At 34.4% G+C, this 24111-nt stretch overlaps 1 protein-coding gene across 3 annotated transcripts in view; it reads left to right on the top strand.

Moving 5' to 3' along the window:
* The window catches only part of VCPIP1 (valosin containing protein interacting protein 1), a 28137-nt gene extending 7545 nt beyond the window's left edge, over nucleotides 1–20592 (top strand). Inside the window, exons 2-6 of one of the 3 annotated variants that reach the window (XR_004959825.1) lie at nucleotides 5527–5613; nucleotides 15355–15503; nucleotides 16562–16609; nucleotides 18064–18136; nucleotides 18796–20592. Coding sequence is in view for 2 of the 3 variants with exons in the window: in XM_036263647.1 (XP_036119540.1) it covers nucleotides 5527–5613; nucleotides 15355–16223 (956 nt within the window). In the remaining variant the exon portion in view is untranslated. The other 2 variants (XM_036263648.1, XM_036263647.1) reach the window with 2 other exon arrangements.
* Nucleotides 20593–24111: the final 3519 nt, after the last annotated feature.

Here is a 24111-nt window from a genome sequence, read left to right as displayed (position 1 = left end):
AGATAGAGACAGAATTTGTTCATTGGAGTTGCTTTAATGGAGTTAGGCTTCTTGATATTTACCCCATTCATTACAAAGTTTAGCTACCTTTCAGGAGTTGAGAAACTTGTTTGATTTTTGTGTACTTTCTGTCTTCCTGAAAAAATAAAACCCTGAATTTTTAACATACATTTTAAAAGTGCACAATATTTTATAATTTCATATTGCCTGTTTATGTTATAACTGCCTTAGGATTTTCCTGAATTACACTTGGGGTTCAAACACTTAAGTTTTAGATGACATTGGGTCTGAATATCAATATTGCATCTTGATTTTTTTTTTCCTTCAAATGTTGGATGAAGGACAGTTTCAAATCTAGATAATAGTTAATGCATATTATTACTTTTACATGCCATCTAATCCCCTTCTAATTGATTTATATATAGCACATTTCTAGTGGAGCAATCATAAAGTTGATTAAAAAATAATGCATATAGATGTATCTTAAGATAAACGTGTATGCCTGGCCCATGTGGCTCAATGGATTGAGCATCATTCCATGGACTGAGAGGTCCTGGTGTGATTTCTCTGTCAGGGCACATGCCCAGGTTGTGGGCTGGATCCCCAGTAGGGGGAGTGCAGGAGGCAGCCAATAGATATTTCTCTCACTCTTCCTTCCTGTCTCTAAAAAAACCAATAAAAGTATATTTTTAAAAAAGAGAGAAATGTGTACGTTATAGATGTGATTTTTTTACTGTCATACTTTGAAGATTAAGTTAAACACAATTCTCTTCCTTTCTGTATTCAGCTACTTTTAAAATTTTTAATGATTTTTCTTTATTGATTTTAGAGAGGAAGGGAGAAGGAGAGAGAGATAGAAACATCAATGAGAAAGAATATCAGTTGGATGCCTCCTGAATGCCCCTCACTGGGGATCAGGCCCACAACCTGGGCATGTACCCTGACCAGGATTCAAACCAGTGACCTCTTGGTGCATGGGTCGACACTCAACCACTGAACCACACTAGCTGGGTTGTACTCAACTACTTTGATACCTTTGCTTTTCTTTCATATTTTTTCAAATATAAGATATTAAAAATTTCAAAGAATTCAAGTATGTATAAAGTAAAATATGATAGTTGTCTTTAACATTTGCACTCCCCAGAGAATCAGGTTTGTGTGCGTGTATGTGTTTGTGTACACATGTACACATAGGTTTGTATCCATGTATGTATATGATAAATACATCTTTTAATGTTGGTGATGATATGAAAAGCTGTATGGGGTAAATATCAGAGGACTGAGTGAAAGGAGAGAAAGAGGCATGGCTTTCTTAGAAATTGTTTGGACTGTTGATAAGGTAGATATATTTTTTTTAAATATGTTTTTATTGATTTTGTTAGAGAGAGAGGGAGGGAGAGAAAGATAGAAACATCTATGTGAAAGATTCACATCGGTTGGCTGCCTCCTGCATGTCCCCTACTTGGGATCTAGCCCGCAACCCGGGCATATGCCCTGACTGGAAATGGAACCAGGACCTCTCAGTTCATGGGACGATGCTCAATCCACTGAGCCACACCAGCCGGGTGAGGTAGATACACTTTTAGATGGGAGGATCTGTAGGAAGGATGGAGAGATGACAATTCTTTCAGTTAATGAATACCTTTGGGATTCTTTCTTACAGAAATAGTCCCATGTTCCTGGTTTAAATTTACATTTTGGTCAGATTATTTTATGGTCATAGACACTTGAGTTCAGAGCTAATTATAGGTGTTTTTTGGGTGGGTCTTTAAAAATATATTTCATATAGATATTATATTTTTAAACTTACTTCAAAAATGGCAAAGCAGAAACTTAAATTACCTGTTTAAATATCTAAAGTTAGAAAATTGGAATGATGACAGATTTTCTTGTTTGTTTTTTAATCCTCACCCTAGGACATTTTTCTGTTTATCATTAGACAGCATGAGAAGGAGGGAAAAGGAGGGAGGGAGAGAGAGAAACATCAATGTGAGAGAGAGACATTGATTGATTGCCTCCAGCACAACCCAACCAGGGCCGGGGACAAACCAAAACCAAGGTGTGCGCCTTTGATTGGAATTGAACCCACGACTCCTTGGTCTGTGGTTGGATGCTCTAACTGCTGAGCCAAACTGGCCAGGGTAGGAATGATGACTTTTTAAAGTCACTTTTAACCACATGATTGTATTGTTAGTAGTAAAAGTTAGAAAAATACGATATTTTAAAAAATGTTTTAACATTTTTAAAATTAAAAAACTACTACTTATTTAAGAGGAAAAACTGTCAGATAAACAAAAGAAAAACCATTCATAATACCACTGTCATATATAACTACTGTTCAGGTAGGAGAACTGAAGACTATTAGGAGGAAGGGTTTGAGGAAGACAGGGTGTGAACAGAAATTATCTATGTTGGTGTAGACTTTTTTCTGCATTTATACACACACAGTATGTTGATTTTAAGTATTTTACTGTTATACTATAAAGAAATAGTTGAATTATAGAGTAAAATTAATTGGAGATTAAGAAAAATGTGAATTAGTGTATTTGCTAGATGCTTTACAAAACTATTTCTAGTCTCTAAGAGTTTGCTTTCTAATGAACTTGTAAAAAAATAATTCTGTCCCCCCATTTTAAGATCTAGTCTCTTAGCAACTTTCAGATATGCAATATTATTAACTATAATCACTGTGCTGTACATTACATCTCATAGCTTATTTATTTTATAACTGGAAGGTTATACCTAAAAGTTTTTCCTTTTGTTTTTGTTCTACTAGATTAAGTACTGTTAGTTATATTTTATCCATAGCATTGAAGAACAGTTATCATTGTGCTGCCTCAGTTAAGTTTTTTCAGGACTTCTTTCAGAACTTGTTAAAAGGGAAAAAACCTCATTTATACAATATATTCAACATGCTAAGAATGCTACTGTTCAGCACTGTGCCAGGCCCTGGGAATATAAAGTCACATAAGTTATTGACCTTTTCCTGACTCTGAAAAGCTTCTAGTCTAGAAGAGGAACAGAAAAGTAAACTAAATTAACCTACAGTGTGGTATTCACATGCATCGGAATAGCAAGGAAGGTTCCTACCTAACCACCACTCTGAAAAATCCTAGAGGAAACGACAATTCAAGTTTTATTTATTTAAAATTTATTGAGACAACATTGGTTAATAAGATTATATACTTTTCAGGTGTACAACATTTTATTTATTTATTTATTTATTTGACCCCGACCGGGGCTGGGAACGAACCACAAGCAAGGTATATGCCTTTGGCCAGAATCAAATCCTGGCTCTAACTGCTGAGCCAAACCAGCCAGGGCCAGGTGTACAACATTTTTAATTTGATAATTGTAGAGTCTATTGTGTGTTACCACCAAAAGTCTAGTTTCCTTTTGTTACTATCTATCTGACTCCCTTTACCCAATTTGCCCTCCCCCAACCCCCTTTTGTTCTGCTAACCACCATTCTGTTGTATGTATCTATGAGTTTTGTTTATGTGTATTATGAGTTTGTTTCTTTTTTGTTTTATATTCTCCATATGAGTGAAATCATACAGTTTTTGTCCTTTTTCATCTGACCTATTTCACTTAGCATAATACCCTCAAGATCCATCCATATTGTGACAAATGGCAATGTGTTTTTAATGGCTGCATGGTATTTCATTGTATGTGTGTGTATTTACATACATGTTTATATATCTATATAGATACATAAGAAATGTTTTTCTTACTAGTAATTAGGTGGCCAGTTCTAAAGAATTCAGTAAGTTTGGTACCTGTTCAGATTTTTACCAAAAATATTAAGTGCTACCATATAATTTTTTGACAAGTTTTGCAAACAAATAATATCCTAGAGTATTTTATTATTATTTTATTAGAGTGGAAGGAAGGGAGGAAGAGAGAGAGAGGGCAAGAGAGAAACATTGATATGAGAGAGACACACCGATTGGTTGCCTCCAACATGACCTCCGGCCTGCAACCCTGGTATATGCCCTTGACTGGGAATTGAACCCACGACTCTTTGGTCCTCAGGCTGATGCTCCAAACACTGAGCCAAACAGGTCAGGGCATAGAGTGTTTTATAAAATACTAAATATATTTACGATAACATTGATAGTAACTAAATGAAAGGTTATCATCATGGAAATAATTTATCCAAATGAAGTTTAATAAGTTCATTACACTTAAATATAGGTCTATTCTAGTAATACTGTATCATTAGTAATGAAGTGTTTATAAGTAAATGTTCTAGTTAACTGAAACTTTTAAAATTCATATACTTTAAAATGATACACTAAGTAACTTGAGTCAGCTGCCATGCAAATTCATATCCCTGTTTATGAATGTGGAAAGGGGCTGGAGCTTTGTGAGACTGTAGGTACATAGTGATTATTTAATCAATAACCTCCTCTCAAAGCTCAGATCTGATAGTATAATCTTCCCGTAGGAAAGATAAAAGTTAAACTTTCTTCAAAAATTCATTTTAAATGTCCTGATTGTGAAAATAGTACTATACATTATCAGATTAGAAAATGAAGTATAAAAAAACAAAACAACTGTATTCCACAAACCAAAAGTAACTTTTATGTTCCTTCCATTCTTTATTAATTTCTTGAACAGTGATTATCATACTTAATTTTTTATTGAACTAGGCAGTCAAAGAATGTTCTTGAAAAAATGTTTTTGTGAAATGGTGGTTTGCTTGTGGATATTTTGTGGATTTCTAAAGGTTATTATAAATCTCTTCAACAAGTTATTTCCCCCCTAAATTTTATTTTAAAAAAGCAGTTTGGAACAACAGAATACAGCATTAATTACTTATCTTCAGCCTACGTATTTACTTTTCTCGCTAGCCTCTTCCATCTGATTTTATTTGGTTTTAACATAAATACAGAAAATACAATTTTATGTTATTCTTTTATAAATTATCTTAGTATTTGTTGAGTTTTACTGAGTTTTCAGATCTAGTTAGTTTAATATGCCCAGTATTGACTTATGTAGTTTCAAAAACATTTTTTAATTAGCTTCTACATTTAAAAATTGAGAGAATTCACGTTAAAACCCCAGATTTCTGGCTTCTCTTAAAAAGCTATATTGTCTTGAAACATTGGGCCTACACTGTTTCATGATAGCACTTGGCAGCGACTGCTACCTTTAGATGTGTCATACATTTCCTAGTGTGCTATAGCCTCTTCACTCCATATCATCTCCCTATATGTTACACCAGACTGCCTTACAATCTGTTTAATTCTCGGTTCTCAACCTGTGGGTTGCGACCCCTTTGGGGGTTGAATGACCCTTTCACAGGGGTCACTTAAGACATAACAGTAGCAAACTTACAGTTAGAAAGTAGCAACGAAAATAATTTTATGGTTGGGGCACCACAACATGAGGAACTGTATTAAATGGTTGCGGCATTAGGAAAGTTGAGAACCACTGTACAGTTAGAGGCTAATCCATATTAAAATAACTCTGGGTTGAACTTTTGTTTGTTGCTAATACTTACCTGTTTTTATCTTACAGGAGAAGATGTATGGTCTTACGCAAAGGGGCTTCCTCACATGTTCCAACAGGGTGGAGTATTCTACAATATTATGAAGAAAACCATGGGTATAGTCAATTTCTGATTTTATTTTTAGACAATACCATCACACAAGCTATTATAAGATTAAGAAAGGTCAGATAGTATTATTCTAAAGTTATTTCCAATGTTAATTTTAGGTATATATTTTTCTTTTGCAGCCTGTCTAATTAGAATGGATTATTATGCTCAACTGTGTTTTCTGCTATAATATATTATTTTTAAATCTTCATCCAAGGATATTTTTTTCATTTTTGTTTAGATAGAGTGGGAGGGAGAGAGAGAGAAACATCAGTGTGAGAGAGACACATTGCCTGGTTGGCTCCCGCACGACCACAACCAAGGCTAGGGACGAACTGCAACTGAGGTATGTGCCCTTGACAAGAATCGAACTCGCGACTCTTTGGTCTGTGGGCCAATGCTTTAATTGCTGAGCCAAACCGGCCACAGCTTCTGCTATAATATTACTAAAAATCTCCTATCACTTTCTTGCTCCTATTTTCTAATTTAAATTATGTATATGATTCTTAACTAAAGACAAATTGTGAATTAGAAGCAGATTTGGTTTTAATGCTAATGACTATCCCAGAACCAGATAATATAGTTTTTTGTTGTTTTATTTTTACTATGATTATTATACATAACTCAGTGCTTCCTGGATTTTAGGAAATAGTTAATTTACATTTTACTTCTTTTCACATTGTGTGCACATTGTTTGTAAAGGCACGTGTGAGTGTAAAACACTATCTTTGTAGTTTTAAGGTCTTTAATTTTTTTTTTTTTTATCATCACCTGAGGACATTTCTGCATTTATCTTCAGATAGAGCAGGAGGGAGAGAAGGAGAAAGAGAGAGAAACATCGACGTGAGAAAGACACATCAAGTGGTTGCCACCACACGACCCTTGGGGTCAGGGACAAACTGCAACCAAGTTACGTGCCCTTAGCGGGAACCGGACCCAAGACTCCTTGGTCCACGGGCCAGCGCTCTAACTACTGAGCCAAACTGGCCAGGACATAATTTTAAGGTTTTGAGAGAGAGGATGCCAGTGTATATTTGAAAATCACATGTCTATTAAAAAATGTGATGTGAATGCTTTTGGCCTGACACTTTATCACTGGGCTAATCTTACTTCTTCACCCACCTGACCTCAGTAGACATTAAGTGCATAATCTCTATTTTATGGTTTTTATTTCCTTCTCACTTTTTTTTTCATTCTTAACCACCCCCAACTTGGCTGTTATAGAAATGTTTGAACATATATAGAAGTAGCAAAAATAATAGTATAATTTGCTTCTATTTACCCACCGCCCCACTTCAACAATGATTAATCAGTACATTTTTACCTCCATCTCTACTGGACTATTATAAAATAAATCCTACACATAATATAATATCATCTGTAAGAACTTCGGTATAACTCTTGTATTTTTCTGTTTAAAAAATAACCACAGTACCATTATCACATTTAAAAAATACAACCAAATATCAGTGTTTACATTTCTTTGATTTTGATTATCTCAAAAAATTTTTTTCTCTCTGTTTTTTTGAACTGGGGAGCACAAATGATTTGCTTTCTCCCTCCCTTCATCCCTTGCTTTCTAAGACAGGATTATTGAAGCATAATTTGCATATAGTGATATTCACTCTTTTTAGGTATACAGGTATATAAATTTTGACAAACATAATAGTCATATAACCACCACCACAATCAAGATAGAGAATATTTCCATCATTCCAAAAAGTTGCCTATGTCCCTTTCTTATTAATCCCTTACTCTTACCCCCAGACCCTGGCAATTACTGATTTGATTTCTGCCTCTAAATGTTTGCCTTTTTCATATCACCATATAAATGGAATTATTTAATGTAACCTTTTATACCTGGCTCCTTTGATTTAGCATAGGGGTTGGCAAATAATTGCCTGTGGGCTATATCAGGCCCACAGCTTATTGTATATAAAGTTTTATGAAACAGCCACACTCATGTTTACAAATTGTATGTGGCTGTTTTGCACTACAGTGGCAGAGTTGAATAGTTGTGACAGAGGCTTTATGATTTGCAAAATGTAAAATATTATCATGTTGCCCTTTACAGAAAAAAAATGGCCAGTTTCTGTTTCAGCCTAATGCTTTTGTGATTCATCTGTCTGGTTGCATGTATTAGTAGTTCATTCCTTTTTATTGCTGAGTAGTATTCCATTGTATGTATTTATCACATTTAAAAGAATTCATAAATAATTGAAGGACAGTTGAGTTTTTTGTTTTTTTCTTTCTTTCAGTTTTTGGTTCCTATAAATTCAGCCACTAAAAACATTTGTGTACATATCTTTTTGTGGACATATTCTCCTTAGTAAATACCTATGAGTGGGATTGCTGAGTCATGTGGTAAACATATGCTTAACTTTATGAGAAACTTCCAAACCATTTTCCAAAGGAGCTGGGTCCTTTTATATCACTACTAGCACTGTATTAGAGTTCTAGTTGCTCTGTGTCCTGGTTAGTATTTGGTAGTATCGGTTTTTGTTTTTAAACCATAGTAAAAGATTTATAGTACTATTTCATAGTGGTTTGAATTTGCATTTCCCTTAAAAAACTAATGATGTTGAGAGAATCTTTTCATGTACTTATTTGCTATCTTTTTTTCCCCCTCGTTTTAAAATTGGTTTGGATTATTTAAAATTGAGTTTTAAGAGTTCTTTATATATTCTGGGCACACATCATTTATTGAATAAGTGTTTTGCAAATATTTCCTCCCAATTTGTAACTTTGTTCATTTTCCTAATAGTGTCTTTTAAAGAGTAGAGTTTTCTAATTTTGATAACCAGTTTAACATTTTTTCTTTTATGATTTATACTTTTTGAGTCCTATCCAAGAAATCTTTACCTAATCCAAGGTCACAGAATTTTTCTTCTATGCTTTCTTTTAGGAATTTTATAGTTTGGGGTAACTTAGGTTTATGATGTATTTCAAGTTGAGCTTTTTATATGTTGAGGTGAGGTTTGTTTTTTTTTTAATCCTTACTTGCTTTGTTTTTATTGATTTTGAGAGAGAGCGAGTAAGAGAAAGAGAAATATTGATCAGTTGCCTCCCCTATGCTCCCTGACTGGGGATGGAACCTGAAACCTAGGTATGTGCCTTGACAGGGAATCAAACAAACCAACAACCTTTTGGTGTATGGGATGATGCTCTAACCCAACTGAATCACTGAGCCAGGGTCTTTTTTTTTTTATGTATGGATGTTCAGTTGTCCCAGCACCATTTGTTGAAAAAGCTACGCTATATCTATTGAATTATTTTGATACCTTTATCAAAAATTGACCATTAATTATACGCTTGAGAAGGGTGAATTATATGTAAAATGTATGTCAAAAAGTTATTTGTTAAAAATCAATGACCATGTACATATGAGTCTAGAATCTTCTTTAAAAAATGTTTTAGATAGTCTGTTATCCTTATCCCTATACATTTTAAAATCAACTTGTCACTTTCTACAAAAAAATCTACTGGGATTTTTATTGTGATTGTTTTGAATGTCTAGATCAAATTGAGGACAATTGATATTTTGACAAAATCAAATCTTCTGGTTCATGAAGATGTTATAGTTCTCATTTATTTAAGTCTTCTTCACTTTCTCTTACCAAAATTTTGTAATTTTCAGTATATAATTATTGCATATTCTTTGTTCATTTGTACCTAAATGTTTCATGTTTTGGGATGCAATTGTAAAATGTGCTTTTTTAAATTAATTTTTAAATAGATTTTTAGAGTGAGAGAGGAAGAGAGAGATTTTTGTTGTTCCTCTCATTTATGCATTCATTGATTAATTCTTGTATGTTCTCTGACCATGGATCAAACCCGCAACCTTGGCTCATTGGGATGAATCTCTAACCAACTGAGCTACCTGGCCAGGGCAAGATACACTTTTTAAAAACTTCGATTTCCTATTATTCATTGCTAGTGCACAGAAATAAGATTGATTTTTATGCATTGATTCTATATCCTGTGTTCTTGCCAAACTTACATATTAATTCTAGTAGCTTTTTATCAGATTCTTTGGAATTGTCTATGTAGGTCATCATATCATTTGCAAATAAGACAGTTTTATTTCTTCCTTTTCAATCTGTATGCCTTTTATTTCTTTCTCTTACCTTATGGCACTAGCTGTAAGTTCAGTGTTAAATAGGAGTGGTGAGAGTGGACATCCTTCATCCTTGCCTTGTTGCTGATCTTAGAGGGAAAGCATTCAGTCTGTAGGTTTTTCAGAAATGCCCTTTATCGGGTTGAGGGTGCATTCCCTTCTATTCCTAGTTTGCTGAAAGTTTATATTGTAAATGGCTGTTGAATTTTATCAGGTGCTTATTTCCTGCATCTATTGAAATGATCTTATGATTTTTCTCTTTAGTTTGTTGGTAGGGTTGAATAACATTGATTCACTTTTTTTCTTTTTGTTTACCTTTTATTAATACTTTTTTTATTTTTTAATTACAGTTGACATTTGATATTTTATTAGTTTCAGGTGTACAGCATAGTGGTTCGACATTTATATAACTTTTGAAGTGATCCCCCTGATATGTCTAGTACCTGCTTGACACTATACATAGTTATTGCATTATTATTGACTGTATTCCCTATGCTGAACTTTATATCCCTGTGAGTATTCATTGATTGATTTTTTAAAAAATATTGAACCAACTTTGCATGGTGGATTCAAATTACTCATATTTTTTGAGTGTTTTTGCATGTGTTCATATTGATGAGGGATAATAGTATGTAGTTTTCTTTTTTTTTTAAGTCCTAACCTGAGGATATTTTTCTGTTTATCATCAGATAGAGTGGGTGGGAGGGGAGAGAGAGAAACATTGATGTGAGAGGAACACATTGACTGGTTGCCTCCTGCACGACCCCGACCAGAGCCCAGGACGAACTGCGACTGGGGTACGTGCCCTTGACCAGAATTGAACCAGCAACTCTTTGGTCCGTGGGCCAGTGCTGTGACTGCTGAGCCAAACCGGCCAGGGCACCCCCCTTTTATTCGAATTTTATTTGAATTTTTCCTCTTTCACTTTATTCTACCTTCTGAAATACATTGATACCAGTTAATGGTTTTTTAAAAGTTAGTATTTAATTAGGATTGATTATGGTAATGGGGGAAAGAATAGTTTAACAAATGGTACTGGGACAAATGTATGTCCACATGCAAAAGAATGAAGTTTGACCTCTACCTCACAACAAATACAAAAGTGATTCAAACTGTATCAAACCTGAATATAAGATCTAAAACAAGAAAAATCTTAGATCTCATAGGAATAAAACTTTTTGACTTTGGATTAGGCAAAACCTTGCATATGACACCAAAAATACAAACATCAAAAGAAAACACAGTAGCCCTGGCCGGTTTGGCTCAGCGGTTAGAGCATCGGCCTGCGGTCTGGAGAGACCCGGGTTCGATTCCCGCTAAGGGCACGTACCTCGGTTGCAGTTTGTTCCCAGCCCTGGTTGGGTTGTGTGGGTGGCAACCACTCGATGTGTTCCTTTCACGTCGATGTTTCTCTCTCCCTCTCTCCCTCTCTCCCTCTCTCCCTCTCCCTCTCTCCCTCTCCCTCCCACTCTATCTGAACAAAATATTGAAAAATGTCCTCGGGTGAGGATTAAAAAAAGAAAACACAGTAGATAAATTAAAAGCAAACTTTTGCGTTGCATAGGACCCCATCAAGAAAGTGAAAAGACAGTCCACAGAATGAGAGAAAATTTTTTTGCAAATTATCCAATGACAGATTTGTATCTAAAACATAAAGAAATAAAAATCCAATTAAAAATGGACAAAGGATCTGAATAGACATTTCTCTAAAGAAAATACATAAAAAGCCAATAAGCACATGAACTGATGCTCAACATCATTCACCATCAGGGAAGTGCAAATCAAAACCTCAATGAGATAATACTTTGTGCTCACTAGGATGACTATAATAAAAAAGACGTAAGAAGAACCATGGGCAAAGATGTAGAGTAGTTGGAACCCTCATACACTGCTGGGAATGTGTTCAGTTTTGCTGGTGTTTGAACTTTATAAAAACTGAATTATCTGTATGCTTTTTCTGTGAACTTCTTCTTTTAGGTAGTACTTTTTCAGATTCATGTTATGGGTTCCATTATAGTTTGTTTTCACTGCTGCATAGTATTCTGTTGTATCCTTTTAATATAATTCATCCATTGTTCTGATGCACTTTTGGGTAGTTTACAGTTTTTGGATGTAAGGAAGAATGTAGTTATAAATATTAGTATACATATCTTTTGGTGTATGTGTAATGGAATTATTGAGAAATAATATAAAAATTTTGATGCACCTTGATTTTTAAAATTCAAAGGACTGTATAAGTTATGATTACACTTAAAGAGACCACAACATTTCTAGTATTTGCATTGATTTTTTCCCTTCATTATTTTTTTCCCTCACTATTTATTCTCCCTGTACTCTCTTCTACCACCTTCCCGCACTCTCCTCCCCCCGCAGTCATCACACTGTTACCACACTGTTGTCTGTGTCCATGAGTTCTTTCTTCTTTTTTTCCCCCTTTTTTGCTCAATCCCTTCATCCCCTGTAATTTACTTGTCTTACACATACTTTTTTGGGACATGATTGTAATTATGATACTTAGATTTGTTTCCTGCTATTTTACCATCATGCACATTTTACTGTATATTATGAGGCATCATAAGTTTCTTATTTATATCAATATTAATAGCTTCATACTACTTCTGTCAGGTAGATAGACTATAATCGTTCTCTTCTAGTTGAAAGCTTATATTGTTTCCAGTGTTTTATTGTAAATAATACTGTGATGAACATGTGTGGGACTATGATTCTTTCCAGGGATAGCCAAGGGAAAGCATCACAATAGCAGCATGGAAACAATTACAAAACCTTTTTGATTTAAAAGAGGAATTAACTATTGATTGCCTGATTTATATTAGGCACTGTGGTATGTGCTTTGCATGTTTTCTCATTTAATCCTGAAATAATTAGTGAAATGAGTAGTATATCTATCATTATACTTACCTGATAGAATTATAATGATCTGTTTGTATCAGTCTCATAAAAATTAACATTTTATTTTTGAATTGTCAGGATTTATTTTAGTTCCTGGCACATAGTGAGTCTCAATAGTGTTATCTATTAAAATGAGTATTTTAAAGTTTTGCCTAGGTAGGTCTCTGACCTTACTTCAAAATTCTCTTCTTTGTTACCTTTGTTTCCTGAGCTGTTGTGTACAATCTCTGAAGTAGGGGATTAGTAGACAGTAAACTGATTCTAGGATTGTACTCCTAAAGGTGCTATTTAAACCACATTTCTGATTTTAATTGGTGTGTGTCTGTTTTTGCCATTTTATTATTTATTTTTTACTATTTTTATCTGCCAAAAATGTGCCTAGAGGAAATTCTAATTGGATTTTATTTTATTTATTTATTTATTTATTTTTTTTATCCTCACCTGAGGACATTTTTCCATTTTTTACACAGGTAGAGTGGGAGGGAGAGAGAGGAAGAGAGAGAGAGAGAGAAACATCGACGTGAAAGAGACACATCGAGTGGCTGCCACCCGCACGACCAACCAGGGCCGGGGACAAACTGCAACCAAGGTACATGCCCTTAGCGGGAACGGAACCCGGGTCTCTCCGGACCGCAGGCCGATGCTCTAACCGCTGAGCCAAACCGGCCAGGGCTCTAATTGGATTTTAAATTGATACCTCACTTACCATTGAAATGAATGTTTATTTTAAATTACTGTATGTTATTTATTCATTTGCATTTTACGTCTTTTCTCTGGTTATCTGGAATATTCACAATGAGCTACATTAGGACCACTGTAGCTTTTTTTTTAATCCTCACTTGAGGACTTTTTTTTTTTTTTTTATCCTCACCCGAGGACATTTTTCGATATTTTGTTCAGATAGAGGGAGAGAGAGAGAGAGAGAGAAACATCGACGTGAAAGCGACACATCGAGTGGTTGCCACCCACACGACCCAACCAGGGCTGGGGACAAACTGCAACCAAGGTACGTGCCCTTAGCGGGAACCGAACCCGGGTCTCTCCAGACCGCAGGCCGATGCTCTAACTGCTGAGCCAAACCGGCCAGGGCGAGGACTTTTTTTTTTCCATTTTTTGTTCAGATAAAGTGGGAGAGAGGAAGAGAGAGGGAGAGAAACGTCGACGTGTGAAAGGGACACATCGACTGGTTGCCACTCGCATGACCCAACCAGGGCCAGGGACAAACTGCAACCAAGGTACGCGGCCTTAGCGGGAACCGAACCCGGGTCTCTCTGAACCACAGACCGATGTTCTAACAGCTAAGCCAAACTGGCCAGGGCCACTCTAGCTTTTTTTCAGTACCTTTTTTCTTTTTACTATTCTTAATGACCTACAAAACTGAAGACGACCTAAATGCCCACAAAACATTCCAGAGTTCACTCATCCTCCCCCTCTCTGAATTTGTATAGCACTTACTAATAATTAGCTTGCTCTTGCCTTTATATTTTGCCATAAACATACCCATATATATCATATATTAATAAAAGTTCTCAACTTCATCTTTCTATTAACATAGAAAATCTGTGGTTTCATAAAATTTGAAAACTCGTATTTTTGCATAGTTAGAGTATAATTAGAGTGACAAATTTAAAACATGGGGATATTGGATAGTTTTAAACACAACGTGTAATTTTTTTATGCTCAGACTGCAAAAAGTGTAAAGCTTTGAAATACCATGTAGTGAGACCAAACTGCTCAACTAGAAAATAAAGAGAAGCATGCTTTACCGTTCTGTCATACTGCTGCATTAGTTAACTATCAGTAAATTGTAATGGGCCATTTTTAGGAACATCCATAATTCAGGCTTATTTTGGTGGTTCTGACCTACCAGAGAGGAATAAGAGTAGTAACATGAAATACAACTATTTCAAATAAATGGAATTGAATAAAATCTCTTAAATTTATTGTGACTGAGTATCAGTTCTTAGAATTACACTGAAGTCACAGTGCATTAATCTTAGCTTTCCTACATGTGCCCTGTAAATACTACTTTAACTATGGAATGAATATCTAATTTTGAAAATTCATATTTATTTGTGAAAAATATATACCTATTCATACAGAGAAAACAACTTTTATTGTATTTTGTAAGTCAGTAGAATTTCTTATTTTTAATTCAACACACTATGCAACATGCTTCTGTAACACTTTGCCCTAATGGGTATTATTTCAAAGTTTACAATTTGAATTTTAGTAAATGAAAGTTAGTTTCTTATTGCCCTACAATAAGCCATTGCTTTACTAACAGTATTGCTGGTATTTTCCTTATAGCTTAGCTGTTTGTTTCAAGCCCCTTTCCTAACTTTGTGTCTCTCTATACAGATACATAGGTAATATGTGTATATATTCTGCTGGGCCATTTGAGGATTAATTAAATGTATCATGACATTTGCTTTTAAATACTCAACAAATATTTTTAAAAAACAAGGATATTCTCTTATATAAGCACAATGTAAAAATAATATATCCTTTAAACATCCTCTGGAGTACTACTTTAAGGTCTGTGGTGATTTTTTTGGTAATAGTATTAAATTCTATTAATAGTAAATTATTTTCTAATTTTGTTTTGAAAGCTGTTATCTGTAAATTATTATTGAAAAGTTACTATTTCACTTAAAATTGCCCTTTACTATATTTTTTAAGTAACATTTTTGATATGTTAAATGTCTTTCCCCTTCTTTAGGTATGACTGATGGCAAGCATTGTACTTTTCCACATCTGCCTGGCAAAACCTTTGTCTATAATGCTTCTGAAGATAGACTGGAGTTGTGTGTGGATGCTGCAGGACATTTTCCCATCGGTCCTGATGTTGAAGAATTAGTTAAAGAGGCTGTAAGTCAGGTTCGAGCAGAGGCTACTACAAGAAGTAGGGAATCAAGTCCCTCACATGGGCTATTAAAACTAGGTAGTGGTGGAGTAGTGAAAAAGAAATCTGAGCAACTTCATAATGTAACTGCCTTTCAGGGAAAAGGGCATTCTCTAGGAACTGCATCCAGTAATCCACAACTTGATTCAAGAGCTAGGGAAACTTCAGTTGTAAGGAAGCATAACACAGGGACAGACTTTAGTAATAGTTCCATTAAAGCAGAGCCTTCTGTATTCACAGCTACTCCTAATAATAGTGAGCTTATTCGAATAGCTCCTGGAGTAGTTACAATGAGAGACAGCAGGCAGCTTGATCCTGATTTGGTTGAGGCCCAGCGAAAAAAATTGCAGGAAATGGTTTCTTCTATTCAGGCTTCAATGGACAAGCACTTGAGGGATCAAAGTACAGAGCAGTCACCATCTGATCTTCCTCAAAGGAAAGGAGAAGTTGTGAGTTCTTCTGTGAAGTCTGGGAGTCTTCAGACTGGCTTACCTGAATCTTTTTCTTTAACTGGTGGCACTGAAAATTTGAATGCAGAAACTGATAGCTGTGTGGCAGAGGCACTGGGAGCAACATTTGCCACAAGGTCAAAAGCACAAAAGGGAAATTCCGTGGATGAGCCTGAAGAGATGGATAGTCAAGATGCTGAGATGACAAACACAACTGAGCCAATGGATCACTCTTGATTTAATTAGAGGCTAATAAAGGCAGAATGTTTATTGTGAATATGTAATATTTGTTGGCTGGGCCACATAACTTGATTAGTCATTAAATATCTTGTACGTATATAATTCAAAGATTATATCTTATTATTCAGTGCATGATAGCAAGTGTGTGATTGGCAATAGCTTTTAATATACTGCTGCCCAGGCTGGCTCTGAATTCCTACAAATTAGTTACTAGATCTGCTGAGATGAGTTTTTTTCCACATACGTGGTTTCTTGGAAGTTCTTTGTAATTTTAAATCCATGAAAGTCTTAATGTTTCAAAATTCTCATGCTAGATATGTTTTATTTCTGAAAAGTCTAGGACTGGGAGAATGTGAGATTTTGCTACTGTTGATGTCATCAAGGTAACCATCCCACATACTTACTAGCGTGTCAAAAATTTATGTAAATTTGGAGGTTATGTGAACTAAATTGTATCTTAAAATTGATAAAAGATTTATTAGACACTGGGATCCTGACATTTCTGTGAGTGTAAACATTCATAGAGATAGTATTCTTGGTGAAAATATCTTGAGAATAGAATGTAATGATAAAACATTTTGCTTATTTGAGCAAGGTTTATGGGGAAAATATCTATTCTAAAATGATAAAGTCAATGTGATTCAGTAATGTTGCTGTCTGAGCCAACACAGCCATTTGTGTGCTCTGTTGTTGATAATATATTACCATTATTTTTTGAATCCTGGCCTGGTCAAGTACCACCGAATTTTTCCCCCCTCTTTAATCTTGCAGAAAATTTGATTGCAAAGTGTGGTAGAAAATATAAAAATAATGGTAGCAGTAGTTAATCTCTAATTTTCAGAGTTTGTCAGATTCACAATTTATAAATAAGAATTTATCTTTATGAATGAGTTACATTGTTCTACAATTTTGATCATTGGTATTTAAGCTTGTATATGCTAAGTGTCTTTGACACCCACCCCCCCCGCACCCCACCCTTTAAACCAAAACTGTTGTTTTTTTTTTTCCCCCTTTGAGTCTATAAGATTTTCTTTATTTGTTGGCTTCACTTGGATTTGGATGCAAATTTTACTGCATCATACCCTGATCAACTGGGCATTTGCTTAAATAGTGCCATTTTCCTCAAGAAGCAGCTTTCATGCTTATTCCTTAAAGACAAAGAATGTTTATCCTGAGATTGGTATTGCACTATTTTATCCTATTTTGCAAACCTGTATTCTGAAATGTACATTTCAATCCATCTTTTTCTTCTGTTCGTTGAATTTGAATGGATGAAAGACAAAATGTCTGTTAATACAATCTCATATCTAGAGCATTCAAAGCCTGGCTGTCTCTGTTTGCACATGTAACAGATGCAGAATTGTGTATTCATTCTAAGAAAATGTACATCAGAAAGTTTATTATCAGGTGTTTAAACATCTCAACCTGTTGATTCATAAGGAATATAGACAGTACTTTGTGTTTCCAAATAAGGGAGGTTTTGGTTTTATTTCTATGAAAGTATCTCTGAATCCACTTACTAAATGAACTAGTCCATCTTGAATAAGGAAAGATGGAGAATCTAGACATTTGCAGGTGATATCCAAGCAAGATATATATTGGTTTTATCCCAGCCTCACATTTTAAAATTTTTCATCTTCATTCTTCTAAATTTCAAGTATCTTTCTCTATATCTAATAGCAGAAAAATGTAGAACTTTTATATTGTGCACTAGTTTTGCATAAAGAACTACAACTACCAAATAATATCTCCCACTTATTAGTATAGGTGACTTCTGTGTATTAAACTAAAAATTACAAATATCACTAACCACTATAATTATTTTCGGTTTTTTCAGCCATTAAAACTTACCTCCCCCTTTTTTAGTTTAAATACAAGAAAACTTTAACAAACAAATGCACTGCTTCCAGGTAAATGATATAATCACCTTTTCTTTAACAAATATTTTCTTCACCTGTGGTTTAATATGTTTAGTTTATAACTGACAGATACTCTCATAGCATGAAGTAAAATATCAGAAACACATTTTATTTCCTTCTTAAATACTTTCATTTAGTGAAATTGAAATGTACCTGTGAACATTTAGGTCTTATCTCTGACAACACTTAATTTCTCTTGCCATGCTGTTTAGAAGCCAGTTAGATATAAATATTATAATAGTTTGGGTTCTCCCGTGATAAAAAATAAAAGGCTTAATTTCTGATAATGATTAGATTTCTTGAAATTATTTTAAAGCTGCTGAAATTTGGTTGGGGTAATTAATGGTTTTTGAGAGATGGACCATGTATCTTTACAAAGAAGTTTTAGGACAGGATTTCTTTACGTTCTGAGATACCATTGTTTGTCCTTCCATATGGTTATAATCAAATGTAGGACTAAAGAATGATTATGTTTTAGTACTACTATTTGTGATCATCACAACTTTGAGTCCAAGTTGGAGATCATAAATTATTTAAAGTATTTTTAGCCCTAGATGTAACATGATAAACTATAATTTATTCCTATAACTAAATTCTGTTTGTAGTGTTTCACTGAAAGTCAAAGTAAAATTGTAAATTTTTTCCTTCAGTAGTCCATTTTAGTTTGAACTGATGACCCAGAGTCCAAGTGGAATTGAAGACAGTCTATGTCTAGAATACTGGTAATGAGAAACTGGTTGAGATTGGAAGAAAAACAAGACAACTGCCAAATATAAGCTAGAATATAATGAACTCCAAGGAAATGGTTACTCAGGAACTGGTTAAAGGACAAGCATAAAGTCCCTTTCCCCCTCCTTCACTGTGTTTCAGGTATTTTATTGGAAAATGTTTGGATAATGACCTGAGAAATTTAGCAAATTTGCTATATATTTTCTGATAATTTTTAGTTTGGTTTTACAATCAAGCCTACTGCTTGCAATCTGAAATGCATCTGTGATTCCCAGCCACAGGTCCTTATTGCCTTTATTTTTGAGTTAACTTCATTGGAAATGAGCAGACTTTTGCATATGGTCTCTTACCTCAGGGAAGATCACTTGCTAGCAACTCATATACTACTAATGACAGGTTTTTGAGAGTTGTACTGATACCACATTGGCTACTAAATGCAAAGTTTTTAAAAGAATTTTGTGTAGTCACCTAGTAATATTGGCTGCTAGTGAACATTTCTCTAAAAATTTAGACCTCACTGATAATTAATCTTTAGATATGAAATAAACTTGTAACTTCTATCATTAATTATGATTTGGTCAATATAATGACTATCAAAATGTTTACTTGAGAATATCAATATAGTTTGTCTTCATATTTCAACAAATTGGCCTATATTTAAAATATGGCGCCCTGGCCAGTTTGGCTCAGCGGTTGAGCATCGGCCTGCGGTCCAGAGAGCCCTGGGTTCGGTTCCCGCTAGGGGCACATACCACAAAAATAAATATGTATATATATATGGCAGAGCAGATTTTGAGTTTCATAGTTCTTAAAACAAGGTTTCCGTATTAAGATTTTCATAAAAGCCTTTTAAAAATCAGGTTAAACTCTACTCATCTTAATATGAATTTAAAATAACCTTTTATAAAAGTACTAGTGAGGTACATGCTCTGAGTAAGATGGGTAGACATATCCTACATTACAAGGTTATATAATTTAACAAAATTGTACAACTTCAAGACTCTTCACAATTAACATAAAAAGTTAATTTTTCAAACCAGAGCTATTCACTTGAAAACATACCATAGTAGAATGTTTACTTAAGAGATAAATTAACAAAGGGGAGCTTTATCACCAATGTAAGATTTATAGTTAATTGTAAGTTCTGTCATTCTTAATAATTCTTTGAGATGCTAAGTGTTTCAGTTCGTATTTAATAATACTTAAATCGTGGGAATTTTAACGTTTGTTCCAAAATAGCAGAAATTGTAAAAATTGTGAATTATTGGAGAAAATGCCATTACTTGTATATCTGACATTTAATTTTTTAAATTATGGAGTCTACATGCTTTTGTAGTATATTAATACAGTGATTATTCTCTTGTAAAAGAAAGGAAAACTAGTAAAAAAAAGTTTTAGTTGATGTTACCTGCTTGTGAGTATCAATTACTTAGTATTTAAGATATTGCATACTTTTTAGAATGCACAAGTCCCTCCTTTCTGAGTGAGCCTTTATGCTTGTGGTGGAGCAATAAAAGACTGAAAAGGTTATCAATATTTTCTATTTGACTTTAAGAATTAGTGCCAAGAGTTGGAGAGTCTACTTTTTGGAGGGGAATGCTATTTAGAATATGTAAAAATTAGTAATAGTGAAAATATTTGGGAAAAATAGCAAGTGCTTTGACTGCTCAATAAACTAGTATAGTTGTTACATCTCTAAGGCACTGGCTGTTACCCATTATTTTCTGACTTTGTGATTGCTCTATATATATTACATTTGAGTAATAAATGATAATAGTTTATTATAACTGTATAGTGTTCTACAGAAGATCTCACTGTACAGTATTTGTACTTTTCTTTTATAACAATAATAAAATAAAATAATACATACTGACTTTCCCCTCAACTTCTCCACATAACTTTAAAAAATTTTTTTCCTTTAGTTTCCTGGAATTACACCTTTATTTTAAAATGTTTATTATTGATTGATTTTAGAGAGAGAAAAGGAGAGAGAAATGTCAGTTTGTTCCACTTATTTATGCAAGTATTAGTTGATTCTTGTATGTGCACTGACCAGGAATCAAATCCGAAACCTTGTTGTATTGGGACGACGCTCTAACCAACTGAGCTACCCAGCCAGGGCATACCTTAATATTATAATGCATGAAAATATAATTTAGTTTTTGAAGGAATTCTTAGTGCAATAAAGTTTTTTAAAAAATGTCTTTAAATGGAACAGTAATTTCTCCCCTTAAGGCAGATTTCCATGCAGATGAAACAGACCCAATTAGAAAACAGTAGCAAAATTTCTTCAGATGTATTAACTAATTGGGTCACGGACCGCTTATTGAGTATTTAAAGACAAAACAAAGACATGTTCTAATAAAGAAAACTTGGTTTTGTGCTGGTTTTTAAAAAACACTGGTTAGAGATAATAAGGAAATGAAGGGAAATATAGAAAACAGCACTAAATTACATTTGTATAGTTTAACAATGTAACAGATTTAAGTTTTAGTATATAGCTTAATACTCATTTTGTTAGACTGTTTAACTGAGTAGTTAGGGCACAGCCTCAGACACCCGACTGAGTCCTGGTACACCACCTACTGTGACCTCTGTACTTCATTTTCCCTTCTGGGAGCATGATAATGACATCTCCTGGGGTTGTGAGGATTAAATGAGTTAATACTGATGATTAGAACAGTGCCTGACATAAGTAAACATCCAAATGTTTGCTATTGATATATATTTATATATATTTACATATTGATATTGATATTTATATAATTCCATAGTTACCATTTAAGTGGGACAAATTCTCATGTACAGGGCATACGTTATTGAAATTGTTACATTATGTTAAAACTTTATTTGTGGGCCCTGGCTGGTGTGGTTTAGTTGGATGGGCTTCGTCCTGTGCACCAAAGGGTTGCTGGTTTGATTTCTGGCCAGGGCATCTGCCCCAGTTGCAGGCTTCATCCCCTGTGGTCGTGCAGAAGGCAACTGACTGATGTTCCACTCTCACATAGATGTTTCTCTCCCCCGCCCTCTCTCTTAAGAAAACAAACCAAAAAATCAATATTAAAAAAACACTTTTTTTGTGGTATATAGTTAATGAAATAAAAACTGAATGGTTGTATGTTAAAATGATTATGACCACATACAACACTGAAAATCTGGAGAGCTGACAGCCTGTGCTCTAACTTGTTCTGCGACCGAAGGCAAGTCATGGAGCCTTTCAAGGCCTCCATTTCTACTATAACGTTGTGGTTTAACAGTCTTTACCCTTGTTCTGCTTGATCATGTCATTGTGGTCTCACTTGCTGACAGCATAGTGCTGATGAGACAAGTAACATGGGTGTAAGTTTAAGTAAACTAAGTAGCTTTGCTTTATACTTTGGCTACACTTGTTTCAAACTTGGACTTGAGGTCTTGTGCGTGCATGCCACTGGTTACATACCATAGAATTTAAAATGTATATGGAAAAATTGAAGTAGGTATTTGATTTTTAAAAATTATATATGGTATACTGAAGTGAAAAACTTACAGGCTTTTCAAACTTGTACTCTTTTCTGGTTGGAACTAAACCTGTCATTGGTCCATTTATCATACTACATAATTCTTTTTCTAAAAGCAGATAAATTGTGTGAGAACCTGGGTGGATTATTTCTGTTTGTCAGTTCTATTTGTAGAAAGAAACATGTACAGTATGAAGTCTACCTGTAAAATAATGACTTATTTTTACATTTGATTTATGGAATCAACATATTGAATCATTCATTCATTTAAAACTTTATTAAGCACCGATCAAATGATCTAGCTTCTGTTCTAGGAACTGGAGAAATTCTAAATGAGACAAATTCTATGTGGTTCTTAAAGCTTATCGTCCGATGATGAAGACAAGCAATAAACACATTCATGATAACTGCCATTTAGTGACCCTTTCCCAATATCCTGGCAATAGGTAAAACATGACATGTAATAATTAGTTTAACTCTCTCTCTCTCTTTTTTATTTTTATTTTTTGGTACGTGCCCCTAGTGGGAACTGAACCCAGGACTCTCTGGTCCACAGGCCGATGCTCCAACCGCTGAGCCAAACTGGCCAGGGCATTAACTCTCAAAACAACTTTTTGTGGCTGGGTACCATCATTGTCCCAATCTTTCAGGAAACAGGCTCAGGTAGGTTTAGTTTACCCAAGATCTTGGAGTTAATAGGTGGCAGAGCTGGAATTTAAACCTAAAGAAATTCATAACTCCATAGTCTGCTCTCTTAACCTCAGTGCTACATTTGTAATTTAGCAAAGGAGTGGAATTTGGTGATCACATAAGTCTTTACAAACATCTGTTGTTAAATCTGTCTTGTTTACAGGTACATCAACCTGGTTTGAACTGACTTCAGTGTATAGTGCCTATCTTTAATTTCACTTCCTACAAGTTCCCTTCCTGAACCCTTGTTCATCCTTCTTTGGGTTTATTTTCTTCTTCCATATTTGGAGGTGCTTTAAGGAAGGGTTTCAGAATTTCTCAGATGATTAAACTGGGTAAATTTGAGAATCATTAGTTATATAAAAGTCCAACCACCTCATTTCAAGAACTTAGAATAATTATTGTCATTTACTAAGTGGTCTGTTGCTTTGGTGGGAAGGTTCTTCATGGCTAGTTCATAAGCTCCGTACATATTACCTAGAAAACATACTTCTGTTATTTCTATGGCATTTACCATGTGTCAGGCACTTTGCTAAGACCTACAGACTTAATAGGATGTTTAAAAATCAAATTGGCAAGTTTGAGCACCTCCCAAAATATCTTACGAGGTCATTCCAAGCAAAATTAAGTGGGTGCTTATATTTGCCACACTGTAGACCCCAAATTCTTCCTGTAAGAGTGAATGGGTAAGGGTGAATAAGTTTGAGAAAGCTTGTGCAAATAGGTTTGTTAAGGAAAGAGAAACCAACTGTAACAATGAGATTCTAAATTCAGTGTATAAAACCAACTTCAGAAACAAGTTCATCTTTTGAAACTAAAAGGAATCTCCGCTATGAAGTATGACCAGTGTTCATTAGATGCATAGATATATAACAAAAATGTAAGCCGAATAGTAAAGCAAGAATCAAATTAGGAGCTAGAATCTCTCAATTATTCTTTCTTTCAACATTACCAGGATTTTAGAAAAATTAGTTACAATTCTTCTAGCTTCTTATGGCCCTGTCCTAGTATCTGTCATCTTCTCTGTTTCCATTAAGCAGTAGTACTGCC

Source organism: Molossus molossus, unplaced genomic scaffold (assembly GCF_014108415.1).
Source record: "Molossus molossus isolate mMolMol1 unplaced genomic scaffold, mMolMol1.p scaffold_m16_p_16, whole genome shotgun sequence".
Lineage (NCBI taxonomy): Eukaryota > Metazoa > Chordata > Mammalia > Chiroptera > Molossidae > Molossus > Molossus molossus.
Note: the sequence above shows the minus strand (reverse complement) of the source record. Positions and strands in the feature narration are given on the sequence as shown.